Genomic DNA, 19,710 nt, shown 5'->3' on the forward strand with positions numbered 1-19,710 from the left:
ACAGCATTTTCCCCTGGGGTTCTTGTCACAACTCTTCCCGTTTAATATTAAGTTCCCCTACTACAGTCTGTTTCTGGACAAACAATTCTGTTACACTGAGAGTTTATTTTTGTATCGATCCCACACTGTTCTAATTATTTCATTCTTATAGTTTAACTTCCTCTGGAAACTCCCCCCTTCTTGATTTGGAGACCCCTTCTGAGATTCTCCCCTTTGACAGTCATACTATAGGGTGATGGTTCTCTGACCCCTCCCCTGCCTCAGCCCACACATTCCTACTCTCTTCCCTTCCTTCTTCCCTTCCCTGTCTCCTATGCTCTCCTTGGCTAACTTCTCCAGGCAAATCCAGAGCTGGTGTTCTTGCAGGCCTGATTCCTCTTTTCTTATACTCTAGGGATAGATCGTTGGCCTTGTTCACAGGCTCTCCCCTCACCCCATGTCTCTCACCCCAGCTGACAGACATGAGGTGTGAGAGTGGGAAGGAAAGGAGGCCCCAGGTGCCACGGGGCAGCAGGAATGGAGGCTTCTCCGATGGCAGTGGTCATGGAAGAAGTGCAGGATGCTCCTGTCCTTTGTCAGTGTCTTACAAGGTCTAGCCTCTGCCTGTGGCCTCACTTTCCTCTACTCTTACTAAGCTCAAGCCACCCTTCCCCTCTGCACCTGCTGTTCTGCTGTTTCGAGGGCTCTCTGCACATTTACATAGTTGCTCCCAGCTTGTCATTAGGGTCTCACCTCGAAGCGTCACCTCCACAATGAGGCCTTCCACGACCGGCCAGTTTAGAGAGACTCCCCCAGTGACTATAGCGCAGCACTCTATTTTGTTACCACATAGTATTTACCAATACTGGAAATTCTACAGTTAAAATTTGTCTTTTCATTGTCTTCCACCGGCTAGGACGCAGGTCTTAGGAGTGCACAGACCTCATATCTTCAGGACAGAGATCACTACCCTTTGCCAGGGAAGCTCATGAGGGGTTAGAGACTGGTTGAATGAATTGAAATTTAGACAAGAGAGGGAATGACTGGCTTGGGTGCAAGTCGGGAGCAAAGCAGGAACCAAAGATTCTGACTGCATTTCTTCAGTCCTCTGCCCACCCAGGCTAGTGAAGGTGCTATTCAAAGGCTTGGGGAGGAGAGGGCCACGATATCCACCATGAACCACGAACCAGAGGGAAGAGGGAGTCACCAGCTTCGCCACCCCAGAGCCGGTGCGTTCGCGGTGCGCTCGGCCTTGGCCAACCCAACAACTTGGATTTTACCTCTGAAGCCGAGGATCAGGGGTAGGGGTGAGGGAAATTCATAAAGCTGCAAGCACAGAGCCAGTGTTCGGTGGGAGACAACCCCCCGTCCCTCCTCCCTCCCTCTTCTTTCCCCCGCTGGCCCCCGGCACGCCCCATCCAGGGGAAGCCCCAACGCCCACGCAAGCTCGAGGAGCCGGGCTCTGCGGCCGCCTAGCGCACTGCCTGGCTGTAACGGGAACGGCGGCAGCCCAGGAGATCCGGGGTCCCCAGACAATCAGGGGTGGGGGTCGGTGGGAAGAGGCGGGGCGCCGCCGCCCAGGCCTCCCGCCGCGACGGGGCGGGACAATGGGGCCCCACCCCGGTGAAGGAGGGAGGGAGAGAGGGAGGCGGCGTGCGCTCGGCCCGCGGCGCGCTCGCTGCTGCTGCTGCTACTGCGAAGCTGAGGCTGGAGCGGGCGGGGAGGGGCGCGGGTGGGAGCGCGGAGGAGGGAGGAGGCGGCGGCGGCGGCGCGTGTGGCGGGCGGGCGGGAGGGCGGCTGGCACCGGGCTTGTAAATAAACTGCGATGCTGTCTCGGGCTTGCCGGCCTGGGTGCCGCCGCCGCCGCCGCCGCCCCGGAGCGCCGGTTCCAGGCTCCCGCTGCCGCGCGCCCTAGCGCTTCCGCGCCAGCCTCGCGCGCCCTCCCAGCCTCCCCGCAGCCCCCGAACCGCGACCCTCGGGGTCCCGCGGCTGACCTGCGCGGAATGTGACCCCCTGACCCCCTGCCAGGCCTCCCCTGCCCCCCAGGGGGTCCGCCTTTGCCTGCTTTTGGGGGGGGTGGGTGGGGAGGGGCGCGCGGATCATGGCATTGGAGTTCCCGGGCTTGCAGCCGCCGCCGCCGCCTCGTTCACGCACCCCGAGCGCCCCTTCTTCCCAGAGCAGCAGCGGAGAAGGCGAAGCGGCCGGCGGGGGCGAGGCAGATGGGGCTCAAGGCGCGCAGGGCGGCGGGGGCGGCTGGCGGCGGAGGCGACGGGGGCGGCGGAGGCGGCGGGGCCGCTAACCCAGCCGGGGGGGACGCGGCGGCGGCCGGCGACGAGGAGCGGAAAGTGGGACTGGCGCCCGGCGACGTGGAGCAAGTCACCTTGGCGCTCGGGGCCGGAGCCGACAAAGACGGGACCCTGCTGCTGGAGGGCGGCGGCCGCGACGAGGGGCAGCGGAGGACCCCGCAGGGCATCGGGCTTCTGGCCAAGACCCCGCTGACCCGCCCCGTCAAGAGGAACAACGCCAAGTACCGGCGCATCCAAACTTTGATCTACGACGCCCTGGAGAGACCACGGGGCTGGGCGCTGCTCTACCACGCGCTGGTGTGAGTACCCGGCCGCTCGGGGCGCCCTCGGCGGCGGCGCGCGTAGGGGCTCGGGGTCGGGGCTGGAGCTGAAAAGTCTCTGGGGTTTAAAACCCACGGATGCTTTCCCGCTGAATGGGAGACCAGCCTGTCTTCAGCGCGCGTTTCCGTGTGTGTGTGTGTGTGTGTGTGTGTGTGTGTGTGTGTGTGTGTGTGTGTGTGTGTGTCTGTGAGCCGCTCTCCGGGTGTTCCACACCGGGGGCTTAAAAAACGAAGCGTGGTTCCCCTGCTGATTTGGGCGGATGTGTGCGCGCGCGGGTGCGCATTTATGACATCTTCTCGGTGTGTTGGTTTGGAAGCTTAAAATAATTATGTGGGTTTTTCCAATTAATGTGAGGGTTGAAGAGGATAAAGCGGGTCCTCCCATGAGCCGCTGTGTTTCTGTTTCGGGTGGATCCCTTCTGTTGGGGTCGCCACTGAGTTTAGTTGGGGATGGGAGGGGTGCGCACCACCCATAGTGGGGAGTGTGTGTGTGTGTCTGTCTGTCTGTTGCTTGCTTGTGCCACCCTTCTGATCGCTGGGTACTGGTACAAAGAAGAACCTGGTGCTGCTCTGACTGGGAGCTGGGACTGGCCAAAATGCATGTCTTAGGATTCCTTTTAGGGAAGTGAATGGGAATGTGTGTGTCTAAGCCTAGGCTGAGGGGCTGGGGCTTCACAGAGCCAGGAGGTGAGGGGGCCGGAGACTCTTTTGACTGAAACATCTCCTTGATTTGGGATCTGATATTCCCTCAGCCTCAGTTGCTGCCACTTCTCCTGCTTTGGCTGGGCTAGAGCACAGGGAATGTGAGGGGCTTGGCCTGGAGGTTTGCACCCAGGCACTGTTCTCCTAGAAAGAATCTCCTTGCTAGTCCGGATGTAAATGCATGGCCAGAAGGAAGAAGGAACTCCCTCTGCACCTGCCACTGGGGATGGAAAATCCACCCGTATTTGGGAGGGGGGAGAGGATGGCGGGGGTGCTCCTCACTCAAGATTGGAAATCTGTGCTGTCAGCACCCATCTCGGAGCTTGCAGGGCACGTCCAGCCATCAAGCTCTGCCTCCTGGCTCTGGTTTAGTCATCCTGATGGCTGCTTCTAGGAAGCTGTACTGTACCAGGGTTTTGGCAGGGAATTGCCTATGACCTTGGCAACACCCGCCTCCCCCTCCATCCTTCAAGCGTTTAGCAGTGGATTTTCCTCTCTGTTCTCCTCCAGTTCACCCATGACTGCTGTGGTCGGAAGGGCTCAGGAGCCTTGGAGTTAGTTACATTACCTGCCAGTCTTCCTTGGTTGGAAACGTTTTTCCAGGTTCGGCCACCAGGTGGGGGCGTCCACACAGGACCTCAGACTTAGCAACAGGTTTCTTCAAGGAGGTTACCAAGCCCGGAGAGGGTGCCTTCCCGGAAACTAAGGAACCAGCAGGAAGGGTGGGGTGGGAGTAGGGCGTTTTCCCAGAAACGTGGAATTTGGTGTTTGTATGAGTGTGTGAGTGTGTGTGTGTGTGTGTGTGTGTGAGTGAGTGTGTGTGTGTCTATTTGCAGGTGTTGGTCGGGACCTGGCTGGAGAGACGGCTTAACAATTGTTCCTCTTTCATTTGCTCTTTTTAGGTGGCACAAAAAAGGATTAAAATACATTCATCTCTCTGTCTCTAGCAATATGTTTAGTTAAATTGAAGTGAATACTGAAATATGTGATAGTTAAAAAAGGCACAAGAAGTTTGTTGAGTGCACACAGTCATACAAGGATTCATATGTCCTTTCACATGTACATCGTGTTCAGTACGTACTGACTGAAAAACCGGGGGGTCCTATGGAAGCATGTGGGCTCCGTCTTTCTTCTCTTCCCACCTTTCCCAGCCAGCACCTCCAGCCCTGCCTTGCCCAGTCTGGGGAAGGGAATAGCTAAAGCCGTTACTGACTGAGCCTCAATTTTACTTTTTTCTAGAATCATTCCATCACCTGGAAGCAGATTTGATAATGCCAAAACCTGGAGCTGGTTTCCCAAAAAGGATCCAGGAAAATTTAAGACTTTGTGAGAGGGAAGTCAGTTACCTAGCTAGGAACTATATATGCAAATGCATATATATGCAAATATGCAAATGTACTGTTTATTTAATTCTCACACAGTACTATTAGGTGGAAATTATTATCTCCATTGTATAAATATGTGAAAACCTCAAGAGAGAAAATCACTTGTCCACGATTACACAGCTAAGGTTTCTGGAGCTCACATTTGAATGCAGTGGGTTCACTCTGTTTCTGAGCCCAGATTCCAGTTCTGACCCTCTTCCAACAATTGTGCGACCCTGGGTATTTTGCTGAGTGTCACTGAGTGCCCCTTTCTTCATTGTTAATGCAGGGCTGTGAGTAATGCCTTAGCCTCCCCTTGCTAGCTCTCAGTTGGCAAATTGCTAGAAATGGGAGTTTAGAATCAAGTTGGGGGCTGGTCAGAACCCGGGAGCCCAGTGTTAAGAAAATGGAGGATGAACTGGGGTGGTGGTGGGATTGCGGATTCTGATAAATTGGGAGCCACACAGGAAAACCTGTGTTGAATTGCCATTGAGCTCCTAATATCGAAGCATGCTTACTTAGTATATGCACAGTACATTCTTCCTGCAGCTTAGGAGGCAGTCCAGTCAAGTGAACATAACCGAAGCTTTCCTTGATGATTCAGGATTTTGAATTGAAATTTGTGTTTTCAAGCATCTATTATCTTGTTCTGGGCTGTGGCTAATGGTGCAATGGGTCCAGGAAATTGGGCTTACCATGGACCTACAATTTAGTAGATGCTTTTTTTTTTTTTTATTAAAATGAACCAGGTCCATGAGATGAGATTATTATTTTCTCCTTCCTAAAGGTAGAATACAGGAAATATGGAAATCAATCAAACCCTTACCTTGCTTCTTTTGCCTCAAATGCTGTATTAGTCTGTTTTCACAGTGCTATAAAGAAATACCTGAGACTGAGTAATATATAAAGGAAATAAGTTTAATTGATTCACAGTTCTGCATGGCTGGTGGAGGTGTGGGGAGTGGTCTCAGGAAACTTACAATCATGGCGGAAGGCAAAGGGGAAGAGGAAGCCAGGCACATCTTACATGGTGGCAGGAGAAACAGAACAAAGGGGAAGAGCCACACACTTATCAAACAACCAAATCTCCTGAGAATTCTATCAGGAGAAGAGCAAGGGGAAAATCCACCCACATGATTCAGTCACCTCCCACCAGACCACTCCCACAACATGTGAGTCTTACAATTTGAGAAGAGAGTTGGGTGGGGACACAGAGTGAAAACATATCATTCTGCCCCTGCTTCCTCCCATATCTCATGTCCTTTTCATATTTCATGCCTTCCCAACAGTGCCCCAAGGTCTTAACTCAGTCCAGCGTTAACTCAAAAGTCCAAGTCCAAAGTCTGAGACAAGCAAGTTGCTTCTGCCAATTAACCTGTAAAGTAAAAAACAAGTTAGTTACTTCCAAGATACAATGGGAGTATAGGCATTGGGTAAATGTTCCCATTGCAAATGGGAGAAATTGGCCAAAACAAATGGGCCACAGGCCACATGTAAGTCTGTAACTCAGCAGGGCATTCATTAAAAACACTCCAAAATAATGTCCTTTGATTCCATGTCTCCATCAAGGCCACCCTAATGCAAGGATTGGGCTTTCATGGCCTTGGGCAGCTCCACCCTTGTGGCTCTACAGGTTTCAGCTCCTGTGGCTGTTTCCATGGGCTGGCATTCAGTATCTGTAGCTTTTCCAGGCACACAGTGCAAGCTGTCTGTGGATCTACCATTCTGGGGTCTGGAGGACGGTGGTTCTCTTCTCACAGCCCCACTAGGCAGCGTCCCAGTGGGGACTCTGTGGGGGGGTTCCAACCTCACATTTCCTCTTGCACTGCCCTCACAGAGGTTCTCTATGAGAGCTCTTGCAGCAGACTCCTGCCTGGACATCCAGGTGTTTCCATACCTCATCTGAAATCTAGGTGGAGGTTCCCAAAGCTTAACTGTTGTCTTCTGTGCACCCACAGGCCCAACACCACACAGAAGCCACCAAGGCTCGGGGCTTGCACACTCTGAAGCAATGGGCTGAGCTGTACCTTGTTCCCTTTTAGCCATGGCTGGAGCTGGAGCGGCTGGGAGACAGGGCACCAAGTCCAGCAGCTTCACAGAGCAGTGGGGCCTTGGGCCCGGCCCAGGAAACCATTTTTCCCCCTTAGGCCTCCAGGCCTGTGATGGGAGGGGCTGCCACAAAATTCTCTGACATACCCTGGAGACATTTTCCCTGTTGTCTTGGCTATTAACATTCAAATCCTCATTACTTATGCATATTTCTGCAGCTGGCTTGAATTCTCCGCAGAAAATGGATTTTTCTTTTCGACCACATGGTCAGGCTGCAAATTTTCTAAATCCTTATGCTCTGCTTTCCTTTTAAATATAAGTTCCATTTTCAAACCATCCCTTTGTGAATGCACATAACTGAATGTTTTCAGAATAAGCCAGGTTAACTCTTGAATGCTTTGCTGCTTAGAAATTTCTTCCACCAGATACCCTAAATCATCCTCTGAAGTTCAAAGTTCCACAGATCTGGGCAGGGGCAAAATGCTACCAGTCTCTGCTAAAGCATACCATGAGTGACCTTTACCCCAGTTCCCAGTAAGTTCCTTGTCTCCATCTGAGACCACTTCAGCCTGGACTTAATTGTCCATATCACTGTCAGCATTTTGGTCAAAACATTCAGTAAGTCACTGGGAAGTTCCAAAACTTCCCACAATTTCCGATCTTCTTCTGAGCCCTCCAGACTGTTCCAACCTCTGCCTATTACGCAATTCCAAAGTCTCTTCCATATTTTCAAGTATCTTTGTAGCAGTGCCCCAAACTCCAGGTACCAATTTCCTGTATTAGTCCATTTTCACCCTGCTATAAAGAAATACCTGAGCCTGGGTAATTTATAAAGGGAAGAGGTTTAATTGACTCACAGTTCTGCATGGCTGGGGAAGCCTCAGGAAACTTACAATCATGGCAGAAGGGGAAGCAGGCATGTCCTACGTGGTGCCAGGAGAGAAAGCAAGAGTGAAGGGGAAGAGTCACACACTTATCAAACAACTGGATCTTGGGAGAATTCTATCATGAGAAGAGCAAGGGGGAAGTCCACCCCCATGATTCAGTCACCTACCATGAGGCCAATCCCGAAACGTGGGGATTACAATTTGAGATGAGTTTTGGATGGGGACACAGAGACAAACCATATCAAATGCCCATCCCCTACTTTCACCTGGTGACTCCACTTCACCTTGGCCCAGCTTCCCCAGGCATAGAATTTTGTACCTTGCATTTGATTGACTCTGCTTGTCTGCCATGTTGAGCTGAGAGCTACTCGAGAGTGAGAGCTGCTTACTTTCCTGTAGCCTTACCACTCCCCAGCAGGCTGCAGAGTGCATGGTAGATACTAAGTAAGCATTTGCTGAATGGATGCATGCAAGAATTCTCTAAGGATTCTGGTTAATCAAGACTTTACTTCTATAGGTTTACTATTATCACAATAACAGTAAGTAGTCAAAGCCAGCATTACAGGACTTTAATTATGAGAATAGTTCTTAGAAGTCCAAAAATGGACTATGGGGAGAGAAAACAAGATTGGAGACCATGCTTTAACTTGAGTGAGGGTGATCACTTCTCTGGTATTTTTAACCTTATGGCTGAAAGAGATTCTGATTTTATGAAAAACATGCTGGATTTGGAGTTCACATCTGGACTGCTTTATGTCTCTGCAACTTTGCAGGAGTCAAGTTGGGGATGACCTGTAAATTGAGGATGATTACACTACCCTATCACAGGGTGGTTTTTAGGCTCAAAGAATAGTGTATATGAATGCAGTTAGCCCAACACTAGGCACTCAGTATACATTAGTTAATTCTGAATAGGGATATCCTTAAAAGTCATACATACCTGACACTGTGACTGTCCTGAGCTGTCCAGGGACTCCCCCTTCCTTGCCTGTTAGTGAAAAGATGCTGGCTTCATCTTGGCATTCATCTCATTTGGCACTGGATAGGCATCCTGCTGCCCTGACCATCTTGCCACAGCCAGCTGTGATCAATCACTCTCCTGTTGACAAACCAAGGGAAAATGATCACAAGAAATACCCACTGATTGCATTCTGAGGTATGCTGGCTCCAGGGACATCTGGCAGGCAAGACTGGGTAGTGAGACACATGGAGCCAGCAGCTGCTCTGGAACATAAAGGGCCTGCCTAGTGGACTTAGCATGTTGACAAGAAGATCTATTGTCTTCATGATGGAGGAGACACTGAATGCCCACTTAATGCTGTCAGTAATGCAGAGTCTTCCCAATTTGGAGGTAAAAAATTTGGGCTTCCAAACGTGCTTGCATCTTATTTTAGCTGGTATGGTCTTGGGCAAGTTGCTGTATCTTTGGGCTTCAGTTTCTTCATCTGAGAAGTGTTATCAGTAAGTTATAGGCTTTTGTGGAGCTAAGAGCACTTTACATGGAAGAAACACCCAGTATTAGATATTTGTGTTGTTAATGTTAATCAGTTAATAGATATTTCTTTTTTTTTTTTGAGACGGAGTCTCACTCTGTGGCCCAGGCTGGAGTGCTGTGGCAGGATCTCAGCTCACTGCAAGCTCCGCCTCCCAGGTTTACGCCATTCTCCTGCCTCAGCCTCCCGAGTAGCTGGGACTACAGGCGCCCGCCACCTCGCCCGGCTAGTTTTTTGTAGTTTTTAGTAGAGACGGGGTTTCACGGTGTTCGCCAGGATGGTCTCGATCTCCTGACCTCGTGATCCGCCCGTCTCGGCCTCCCAAAGTGCTGGGATTACAGGCTTGAGCCACCGCGCCTGGCCAGATATTTCTTAACACTTTCTCTGTACCAGGCACTCTTCTACATATTAGGGATATAGAAACAAACAAACAAAACAAAAGGAAACAAAACAATCTCTGCCTAATGGATCATATACTCTATGACAACCTTATTAATATTAGCAGAAGTATCAGAATTTGGTCATCTGTCAACCTCCCAGCCAGAGCAGAATGAATCCCTCCAGCAGTATCTTAGCCATGCCTATAAACTACAATTCATTACTGAAGTAACATCAGTTTTTCTCTAGACAATGCTGATTTCAACTATCTTGGCACTTCCATTTCCCTGACTCTATTTAGTTCATTCTCCTTTTCAGCTTCCATGTATTTTATTCTTTCTCATCTACCACTTGATGTTGGTCTTCTTAACCATTCTCAATCAATCCTCACCTTTTTTTCGTCCCACTGATCTGTCTTTGCGTTTCCTTCCTCAGTATTGCCAATTTCCTTCTCATTTTGAGAAGCAAGGATTTTGATAAGTTGTCATTCTTTATTCAGCAGTAAGAGCATGATCTTTGAAGTCAAACGTTGGTTGAATTTAACTCTGCTGTTTCTTCTGTGTAACCTGGAATAATTTGCTCAACCTTCCTGAATTTCCATTTCTTTATTTCTCATATGAAGATAATAATGCCTACCTCCCAAGGCTGTTGTAAAAATTTTTAAATTGATGGATAATATTTGTACATATTTATGAGGTACATGTGCTATTTCATTGCATGCGTAGACTGTGTAACAATCAAGTCAAGGTGTCTGGGGGTCTGTCACCTGGAGTATTTATCATTTCTATGTGTTGGGAACATTTCCAGTCCTCTCTCTTAGCTGTTTTGAATTATACAATACATTGTTGTTAACTATAGTCACCCTTCTCTGATATTAAACATTAGAACTTATTCCCTCTGACTGTATGTTTGTACCCATTAACTAACCTCTCCTTTTCCCCTACTCCTGCACACTCATCCTTCCAGCCTCTGGTATCTATCATTTTATTCTCTACTCCATGAGATCAACATTTTTAGCTCCACATATGGGTAAGAACACATGATATTTGTCTTTACGTGCGTGGGTTATTTCATTTAACATAATGACTTCCAGTTCCATCCAAGTTGCTGCAAATGACATGATTTCATTTTCTCATGGCTGACTAGTATTCCATTGTGTACATACACCATATTTTCCTTATCTGTTCATCCATTGATTGATCCTTAGGTTGATTCCTTACTTTATTATTGGGAATACTGCTGCAGTATACATGAGAGTGCAGGTATTTCTTCGAAACATTGATTTCTTTTCCTTTGGATAAATACCCAGTAGTGGGATTGCTGGATGGTACGATAGTTCTATTTTTAGTTTTTTGAGAAATCTCCATATTGCTTTCCATAGTGGCTATACTAGTTTACATTCCCACCAACAGTATGTAAGAGTTCCTTTACTCGGAATCCCCATCAGCATCTGTTATTTTTTGTCTTTTTAATAATGACCATTCTAACTGGCATAAGATGATATCTCATTGTGGTTTTGATTTCCATTTTCCTGATAATTAGTGATATTGAACATCTTTTTATATATCTTTTGACCATATATATGTCTTCTTTTAAGAAATATATATTCATATCCTTTGCCCACTTTGTAATGGGATTATTTGTTTTTTTAACTGCTGAGTTTCCTGTATATTCTAGATATCAGTCCCTTGTCGATGAATAGTTTTCAATTTTTTCTTCCATTTAAGGGGTCGTCTCTTCACTCTGTTGATTGTTTCATTTGCTACATAGAAGCTTCTTAGTTTAAAATAGTCCCATTTGCCTATTTTTTGTTTTGTTGCCTGTGCTTTTGAGGTCTCGGGCATAAAATATTTGCCTAGACCAGGGTCCTAAAGTGTTTCCTCTATTCTCTTCAAGGATTTTTATAGTTTCAGATCTTACTTTTAAGTCTTTAATCCACCTTGAGGTGATTTTTGTATGTGGTAAGCCATAGAGGTTGTTCCATTATTCTGCATTGTTGTGAAATTTGAGATGATGGATATAAAACACCTAGACATGTCATCATTGGCATTTAGTAAATACTTTCTCTCTTTTGCTTCTCTTCTTGATCATATCTAATCTGCTGCCTTCTTGCAACCCTCATGAAATCCATGCACACTTCCCTTGATCATCTCAGGTGGCCATCCGTATTGACCTGGAGGGTGAGCAGTGGCTCTCTTTTACAAATGAATAAGAGAAGTTAGGTGATCTGCCCAGGCTCTTAAAGCTACTGAAGTGGCACAGCTGGGGTCACACCTGAGTCCTCACCCTTGTCTGGTGCTTCTTTCACCATGTCTTGGTCTACTCAATAGAAGAGTAACAAAGGGAGACCAGAACTCTTCCCTCCTGGGTCAGGAGTTTGACAGCTAGCTGCATTTCTGACAAATTCCCAGGGGAAACCAACGCTGCTACTCTGCTGACCACCCTTTGAGTAGCCAGGCCTCTCAAACCTTGGCATGCATGTGAATCACCCAAGCAAAAAGGTACCATAAGAGAGAAATCTGGCAGACTCCACCTGAACAAAAGTAGTCAAACTTGTGTATAATGAGACAAACTAACCCATCCTTCTGGTATAATTCAGTGGAAATGTACAACATACCTGCAGTGGTGCCTAAAATGATCTGAATCTAATCATAAAGAAATAATAGGCTAATTCAAATTGCGGGGCATCCTGCTGGATATCTGGCATGGTCTCTTCCAAAGGCTTCATGTCATGGACAAACAAACAAACAAACAAATGAAGATGAGGAAAACTCTCTTAGTTAAAGGAGGCTAAAGAGACAGAACAGCCAAATGCAGTGCTTGATTCTTGATGGGTTCCAATTGAAAAAAATAAATAACAGAGGATATTATATAAGGATAATTAAGAAAAGTTGAACATGGCCTCCATGTTAGATAACATTATTGTATCAAAATTGAATATATTGAGTTTGATCATTTTATTGTGGTTATATAAGTGGATGTTCTGTATTTTGAAGAGATGCGTGGTGCAATAGCTAATGGTGACAAGTCATGATGTTTGCAACTTACTTTCAAATGGTTCAGCACACAGACAGACGATATGAGTGTGTGTGTGCATGCACACACACAATACACACACCCAGAATGAGAAAGAGAAAAAGAAAATGTGGCAAACATATTAACAATTGGTAAATTCAGGTAAAGAGAATATATATGTATGTTATTATATTATTCCTTTAACTTTAAAAAATCTTTTAGAAATAAAAAAGTTACAAATAGTTTAAAAAGAATAAGACTCAACACACGCAAACACGCAAAGCACATATATGAGTCCAGATGACAGGCATTGCCCTCAGGTGATTCCAGCATGAAGCCAGGCTGAGAACTGTTGGCTGAGCTGCATGGGCTTTCTTGGATTCATGGATTCTGTGTATAGACTTTCTTGCCAAACCTTGTGCCAGGCTGTTGAGGGAGATGAGCCATAGTTCTTTCTCTATGGAGAGAGAGACTGGAAATGACTAAATTTAAAGCATCTAGTGAATGCAGTAATAGAATGCAAATGAGGAACCTCAGGAGAGCAGGAAAAGGAAACATCAGTGACCTTACTGTGTTGTATCAATGGAGACTTCTTCAAGGGAGGTTTAAGCAGCCGAGGATGAGATGAAGATACTACTGTTTGTCCAAGTGATGCCTGGTCTCCTTCTCCTGCTTGGAGAACAGAATGCAAATTTTCTTCAATTTAATGCTAAATTATTCTTGCATTATTTGGAAGCTCCCACTTTCAAGTTTATATTCATTTTTAAAAATTCCATAAATGTTTAAGTTTCATAAGTCAAGCGTGATCCTATGGTATTTTCCCACCAATCAGGGTCTTTGCTCCTTTTTTCTCTTTGGTCTGGGTCTGGAGGTCTTCACAGAAAGCAAACAAGATTTGTTTCATCTTTTAACAAGTGGGACAGTGTCAAGGGAGTCAAGGAAAAGGTCTTCAAATGTGGACTGAATAAAAACCCTTTTCAGATGCCATGCTCTGTAATTCTGGTTTTGGGTAGCCCAAGACAGCTCTGGGTTTGTCAGAGTACACTGGGTGAGCTTTCAGGAGAGCAGCATTAACTATGTGATGTGGACTTACCATACAGTCTACAAAATGGGCATCGCAATACCTGCTGCATATAATTGGTGTAAGAGTCACAATGTGTGAGAGAGCGTGAGTGCCCGCATCCTGAGGTTGTATTTTCCTAAAGCTGTGGAAGGATCAGGTGGGTCCCATAATTAGGACCTTGTCTATATTGGGTTCAAGCTTCTGCCCGTGCACAAATTTGCCACATTTCTATCTATGTTGCATCACCTGATCATCACTGCTTGTTTTTATTGGGTCTCTATTAACCGTATACCTCAGCACCTGTGTCTATAGGGATGTTAGCTTCCCCAAGGTGATCACCCCTTGGAGGGACAAAGAGAGTCGTAGGTTTGGAGATAAGAAAATTGAAGTCAATGGGAAGTTTTGAGGCCCCCTCTGATTTTGCAGATGTCACAGGATGCACATCAAATCCCATCCACATTGTAGTCTTGTTGGATGGGACTTTTCATTCTGCCACAGAAGGGATAGAAGCGTTGTTTGAAGTGTTTTCTCTAGGGAATGAATTGGGTTAAAGCTCAAGAACAAGACTGCTTCCTGCATGTAGGGTATGACTAAGTAAGAGTGAGAACTTAAGCAGCTGGCTCATGGGGTATCCATACGTGGGCTTTGGCTGGCTTCCTTCTGAGGTGGGCTTCTCTCTATACTGAATTCAGACCTCGGGGCTGGAACCTCTTCTCCTCTCCATGCACTCCTTTTTAAGAGTCATGTAAAATCATCTGCACTCTGCAAGAGTGTAACAGTTGGGTTGAGCCCTTTAAAACCAGCATATTAGTAACAACTAATGCTTTTACATCATTTCACAGTTTATAATATCACCTTTTGGGCAATATCACCTCTTGGGCAACACTGCCATCTGTTCAATGTCAGGGTAACCTGCTTAAACAACTACAGCAGGTGCCTGCTTGCAAATCTCCAAACCTGGTTCTCCTAAGCTGGTGTCCTACCCAAAGGCGGGCAGGCAGGCTATGCAAAGAACTTCTTTGTCTTTGACCCCTTAGGTTCTTTGTAAACTCATTACAGCAGTTTAAGTTTATTTCTACCTTGATAGTATCTTCTTGCAGAGATGGAGTGAAATCTTATCCAACAAGACTTGAAAGTCCTGGGCTAGGATAATATACTCATCTAGCCCAGGCCTTGTGTCCTAATGGAAAATCGCTTAGCCCAATCAGACTCTTCATCTCTCTCCTTCTGCCTGTCCCTCCAGTCCCAGCTTCTGCTTCATCTCACTCCATATAAACTGTCTTATGTATCAGCTATGGATGCTTCTCCCCCTGGTAATGCCAGTCTGAAAAATGAAACCAGCAGTACTTAATAATCAGCAAGGCTAATCACACTAATCAGCAGTTACTTTGCAGCAATTTATGGGATTTATGGTCCCGGCACAGAGAGAGGCACTTGACAGCTTAGAAAAATCAGAGGCTGTTGGAGCTGGAAGGGAACTTTGAGAAGAGGAAACGGAGGCCCAGGGCCATTTAAAACTTGCCTAAGGTGGTGCTGCTAAGGGGAGGACCCAAACCAGGTCTTCGTGCAAGGCCGGCATCCGTTCAGCCACACTGGCCTCCCCACGTGCCTCCAACAGCAGTGTGCCATCAGAGGAGTCTTGTTTCCTCTGGGTTCACAGCTGCCTTAGGATCTAAGTCCAGTCCTGTCTGAAGTGTAGTTTTGCTTGATGGGGTCTTTCACTTCATCTCAGAAAAGCTAGGGATATTTGTTCAGAATGTTTTCTTTCAAGGGCAAGATGAGTTACCACTCAGGACCACATTTTCTTATTGATCCATGTGAGGTGAGGTGTTTGTTTATAAATGAACAGAAGGAGGAGTAAACATAGGTTGGGCTGAGGGATCAGGCATCCCTACATGGACTCTTGCCAAGGAGGGCTTCTCTTTCTGCGGAAATCCCAGAGCTAAGATCCCCCTTTTTCTGTCCTTCCTGTGCCTCCCATCTAGTTCTCTACCAAGAGTCCTATAAAATAGTCTCTGAACTCCATTGAGCTCAACCTTGAGTTGTGGCATTCAGAACCTCCATGTTAATGACAACTAATGTTTTTCCACTGGGTGGTTGAGAAAGTCACCTGTGGGGTAACACTATTGTTTTTTCCATTCGTGGAGACCTGACTTATTTTTATTAGTAACAGCCACTTACATTTATTTGTAGTGTTATTTCTCTGTGCCATGGGCTGGGCACTCTATATGGTTCTAAGGTGTGGCTGAGAACCCAGGAAACACCTGCTCAGCCACCAGGAAACCCAAGCTGTCACCTTGAGTCTTCTGCTGATTTGCTCTGTAGTCTCTGTAACTCATTTTACTTCTAGTGGCCTCAGTTTGCTCATCTGAAATATGGACCTAATTTTCCCTGCCTTCCAGGTTATTTAAAGGGTTAAGTGAAGCAACGGAGGACCGGACCTTGACCAACAGAGCACGGGGATGAGTGCTGGCATTCTGTCTTGGTTTGTGTTTCGCCAGAAGCCGACACTGAGACAGGGGGCTCAGGGCACGTGGTTTGTTTACCACATAGTTGCTCTATCTTGTTTTCATTATCTCCCCTTTGAGGAGTCTTTAGAGACTTTTTCCCCAATTGCCCCCACCCATGAAATGTTAATATTACTGATAACAATGTGTATGTCTTTGTAAACTGTGTGTTTATATGGGTTTGCTATGTAAAGTATAAAAATAGTAAGATTTTTTTTCACTCTATCCTCCCAGAACCAATTTTACCTCCTGGAATGCAGTAGCATCCCTACTGAGAATGCATGATTTAGGAGGTGATTCCAAGAAAAATTGGAGAATTTAGTAAAATCGGGGAAAGTAAGTGAAATAAGACAGGAAAGAAGTGGATTATAAGCCTGTGTCATTAAGCAGGTTACCATGAGGACAACTGAAGCTCAGTCTTCCTAGGGACCCTGGATTGCGATCTAGAACAGCCTGGAATGGTCCTTGAACTCCAGCCATGACTGTTTTTATGAGTTGCTCCTGGGGGCAGAGAAATTTCTTAGACAAACCTGCAACGTTTAGGCTACTTTTGGCAGGGGCTGAGAGTGAGTCCTGAGGAGGTATGGGAAGGGCTCCAGTGACAACTGGTAGTCGTCCTCTGGTTCGTAAGTAAATAAAATACTGTGACTTAAACCTCACAATATGTGGCTCTGTTTTCTCAGTGATTCTTTAGTAAAGGCAGTCTTGAAGCCTAAGGGTTGTGATGATTCTCTAGTGTTTTTTCCCCCTCATTAATTTTTCAGTTAGGGTTGTCATTCAGGAAAAAAATGAATTAAAAGTATTTATAAATATGTAAATTCAATGCCTGGTATCTAATGACAGCTGACCTTTCTAAGCTCTTACTATGTGCTGGAATTATAGTGTTCTCAGAAGCACCGCAAAACCTGGTCACTGCATGCATTATCCTTTGGGGAAAGGAGCTTTCTCCTTGTTAATATTATGGTATGGTCACATATTCGTAATTCTCACCAAATAAAACAGGCGAGTTCTTTTCTTTTATTTATTTATGTCATTTATTTGTTTTATTTCATGTATTTATTCATTTTTTAGACAGGGTCTCCCTCTGTCTCCCACGCTGGAGTCCAGTGGTGCAATCATGGCCCACCACAGCTTTGACCTCCTGGGCTCAAAGCAGTCCTCCCGCCTTAGTCTCCCAAGTAGCTGGGACCACAGGCATGTGCCACTATGCCCGCTATTTTTTTTTTTTTTTTTTTTTTGAGATGGAGTTACGCTCTGTCTCTCAGGCTGGAGTGCAGTGGTGCGATCTCGGCTCACTGCAAGCTCTGCCTCCTGGGCTTGTGCGATTCTCCTGCCTCAGCCTCCTGAGTAGCTGGGACTACAGGCGCCTGCCACTACATCTAGCTAATTTTTTTTTGTATTTTTAGTAGAGATGGGATTTCACCATGTTAGCCAGGATGGTCTTGATCTCCTGACCTCATGATCCGCCTGCCTCGGCCTCCCAAAGTGCTGGGATTACAGGCATGAGCTACCACATCTGGCCTATGCCCGCTGTTTTTTTAAAATTATTTTTTTGTAGAGACGAGGTCTCACTGTGTTGCTCAAGCTGATCTAGAACTCTCAAGAGAGTTATTTTAAATAAACATGGACAACTTCAATCCTGCTGACATAATTCTGAGTGACTTTTGTGATGCTTTCAAAGAATGAAGAATCTTACTAATTTATAATGTGAGAAACATTAGCATTTTCAAAACAAGATTAAATTAGATATGCCAGTTGCTCTTACAAACACATCTTTTGTGGAGAAAATGACAGGATCTTGGTTATAAACGAGGTTCTGTGACTTCCGCCCTTTGCTGGAGTTCTGGTTTCCTGGGGAAGTCGTTAACGTTCCTCTTCACAGTTCTGGAACACGAAAGGAAATGTTGAGATTTCTTTTTTAAATTCCTCTTTTTGTGCCATGACTTGAACATATCTTGTTTGGCTGGGAAAACATTTCTTGGAAAACATGTAATCCTTTAGGTTTTGTATACATACACTGATCAAACTCAAGACATGCTGACTGATCACTCAGAGGCCATTGATTTCAGGCCTAGCAGATGCCAGACCTTAGGCTAGGAATAGGAGAAAGAGGGGTGAATAAATCAGTTTCTGCTCTTGAGGGTCTAATGGTCAAATAGATGAGGAAATAATTGCATAATGGTGTGACACTGACTCTAATATATGCAGATACTGAGTCCACTTGGAGATCAGGTGAAGTTGTCAACACTGTTTAAATAGATCAGGGAAGATTTCCATCAAGTAGATTTCATCGTGTGTGCAGGATGGAGACCACTTCCTCCTTCATTTTCTAATGTACGGCCTTGACCATGAAGAATCCAAGGTCGGATTTTTTATCACGCTGAAGGAAAGTTGCTGAAAGTGATAGAAAGGAAAGTGGAATCATAAAACCTGAGCTGGGTGAGCCTTGAGCCGTGTAAAGCGAATGAAGACTTGCTTTCTAGTGGCACGTTCCATACATGCAAGCATCCGTTCTCTGCGTTCCAGAGCCTGATACAACACATGACACTCTGGATACGAAGTCTTTTTGCATGAATGGACACAATGCCAGTCTCCAAGGAGTGTGTGGCTTCACTGATAAGCAGACATGGATGTAAGTACTGGCTTTGAAGTCTGGCTGTATCATTGTTTAACCAGTAACCTTGAGTAAACCATTTAACCAGCCCAGGCCTGTGTGCCCGTCTGTAACGTGAACTTGTCTGTGCCCATGGTAAGGATTAAATGAAGTGGCTGTAGTACAGACTTATGGGCTTATAGTAGGTATCAGATAAATGGTCATTCCATCCCTATTCTTTTCCAATTCTGCTAATATAAAAATGATGTCAAGCGATTCTCCTGCCTCAGTCTCCTGAGTAGCTGGGATTACAGGCGCCCGCCACCACACCCGGCTAATTTTTGTATTTTTAGTAGAAACAGGGTTTCACCATGTTGGCCAGGCTAGTCTTGAACTCCTGACCTCAGGTGGTCCACCCACCTCAGCCTCCCAAAGTGCTGGGATTACAGGCGTGAATCTCTTGAACCTGGGAGGCGGAGGTTGCGGTCAGCCGAGACCGTGCCATTGCACTCCAGCCTGGGCGTCAGAGGAAAACTCCATCTCAAAGAAAAAGAGAAAAAATGATGTCACTGAATAAAAGTCATACTGAAGTCAATATGGTCTCGTAACTCCTACCCTAAGGTTATGCCCTAGAGCATGATAATGTGTTAGTTCTGATGTGCCATTTTCATAAGAGGGAGGAAATTACATTGAAAATAAAAAAGAAGTGTAGAAGAAAAGATTTGCTGCCTGGCCCAAGTCACCTGAGGAAGCAGGTATGCCACGAAATACACTCACCTAGACCACATCGCCTCCAGATAGGCCAGGACTGAGTTTTTGCAATCATATTAGACGTCTAAACCCAATCACACACTCTGCTTACTTGAAGAGTAGGGAAAAAGAGATCTAGAGAGTTTTAGGTTCACTTGAGTGGGAAACTAGCAGATTTCTTTACTGAGTAAATCATGTTTTCATCTTGTAGAAAATGAATTCTGCAGGATGCTTGTGTTTTTCTTGTTTTCTTTGGCTGTCAGGGCTGTGGATACCATTTGTGGCTCAACTAGAGTGACAGCCT

The 19,710-nt window shown here is 46.2% G+C and overlaps 1 protein-coding gene across 1 annotated transcript in view; it reads left to right on the plus strand.

The window, feature by feature from the left end:
• Positions 1-1,773: 1,773 nt before the first annotated feature.
• The window catches only part of LOC105492824 (potassium voltage-gated channel subfamily Q member 3), a 363,808-nt gene continuing 345,871 nt past the window's right edge, over positions 1,774-19,710 (plus strand). Inside the window, exon 1 of the mRNA XM_011760082.3 lies at positions 1,774-2,584. Within this exon, the coding sequence (XP_011758384.2) occupies positions 2,199-2,584 (386 nt within the window). The 5' untranslated portion in view covers positions 1,774-2,198. The remainder of the gene's footprint in view (positions 2,585-19,710) is intronic.

Source organism: Macaca nemestrina, chromosome 8, assembly GCF_043159975.1.
Source record: "Macaca nemestrina isolate mMacNem1 chromosome 8, mMacNem.hap1, whole genome shotgun sequence".
Classification (NCBI taxonomy): domain Eukaryota; kingdom Metazoa; phylum Chordata; class Mammalia; order Primates; family Cercopithecidae; genus Macaca; species Macaca nemestrina.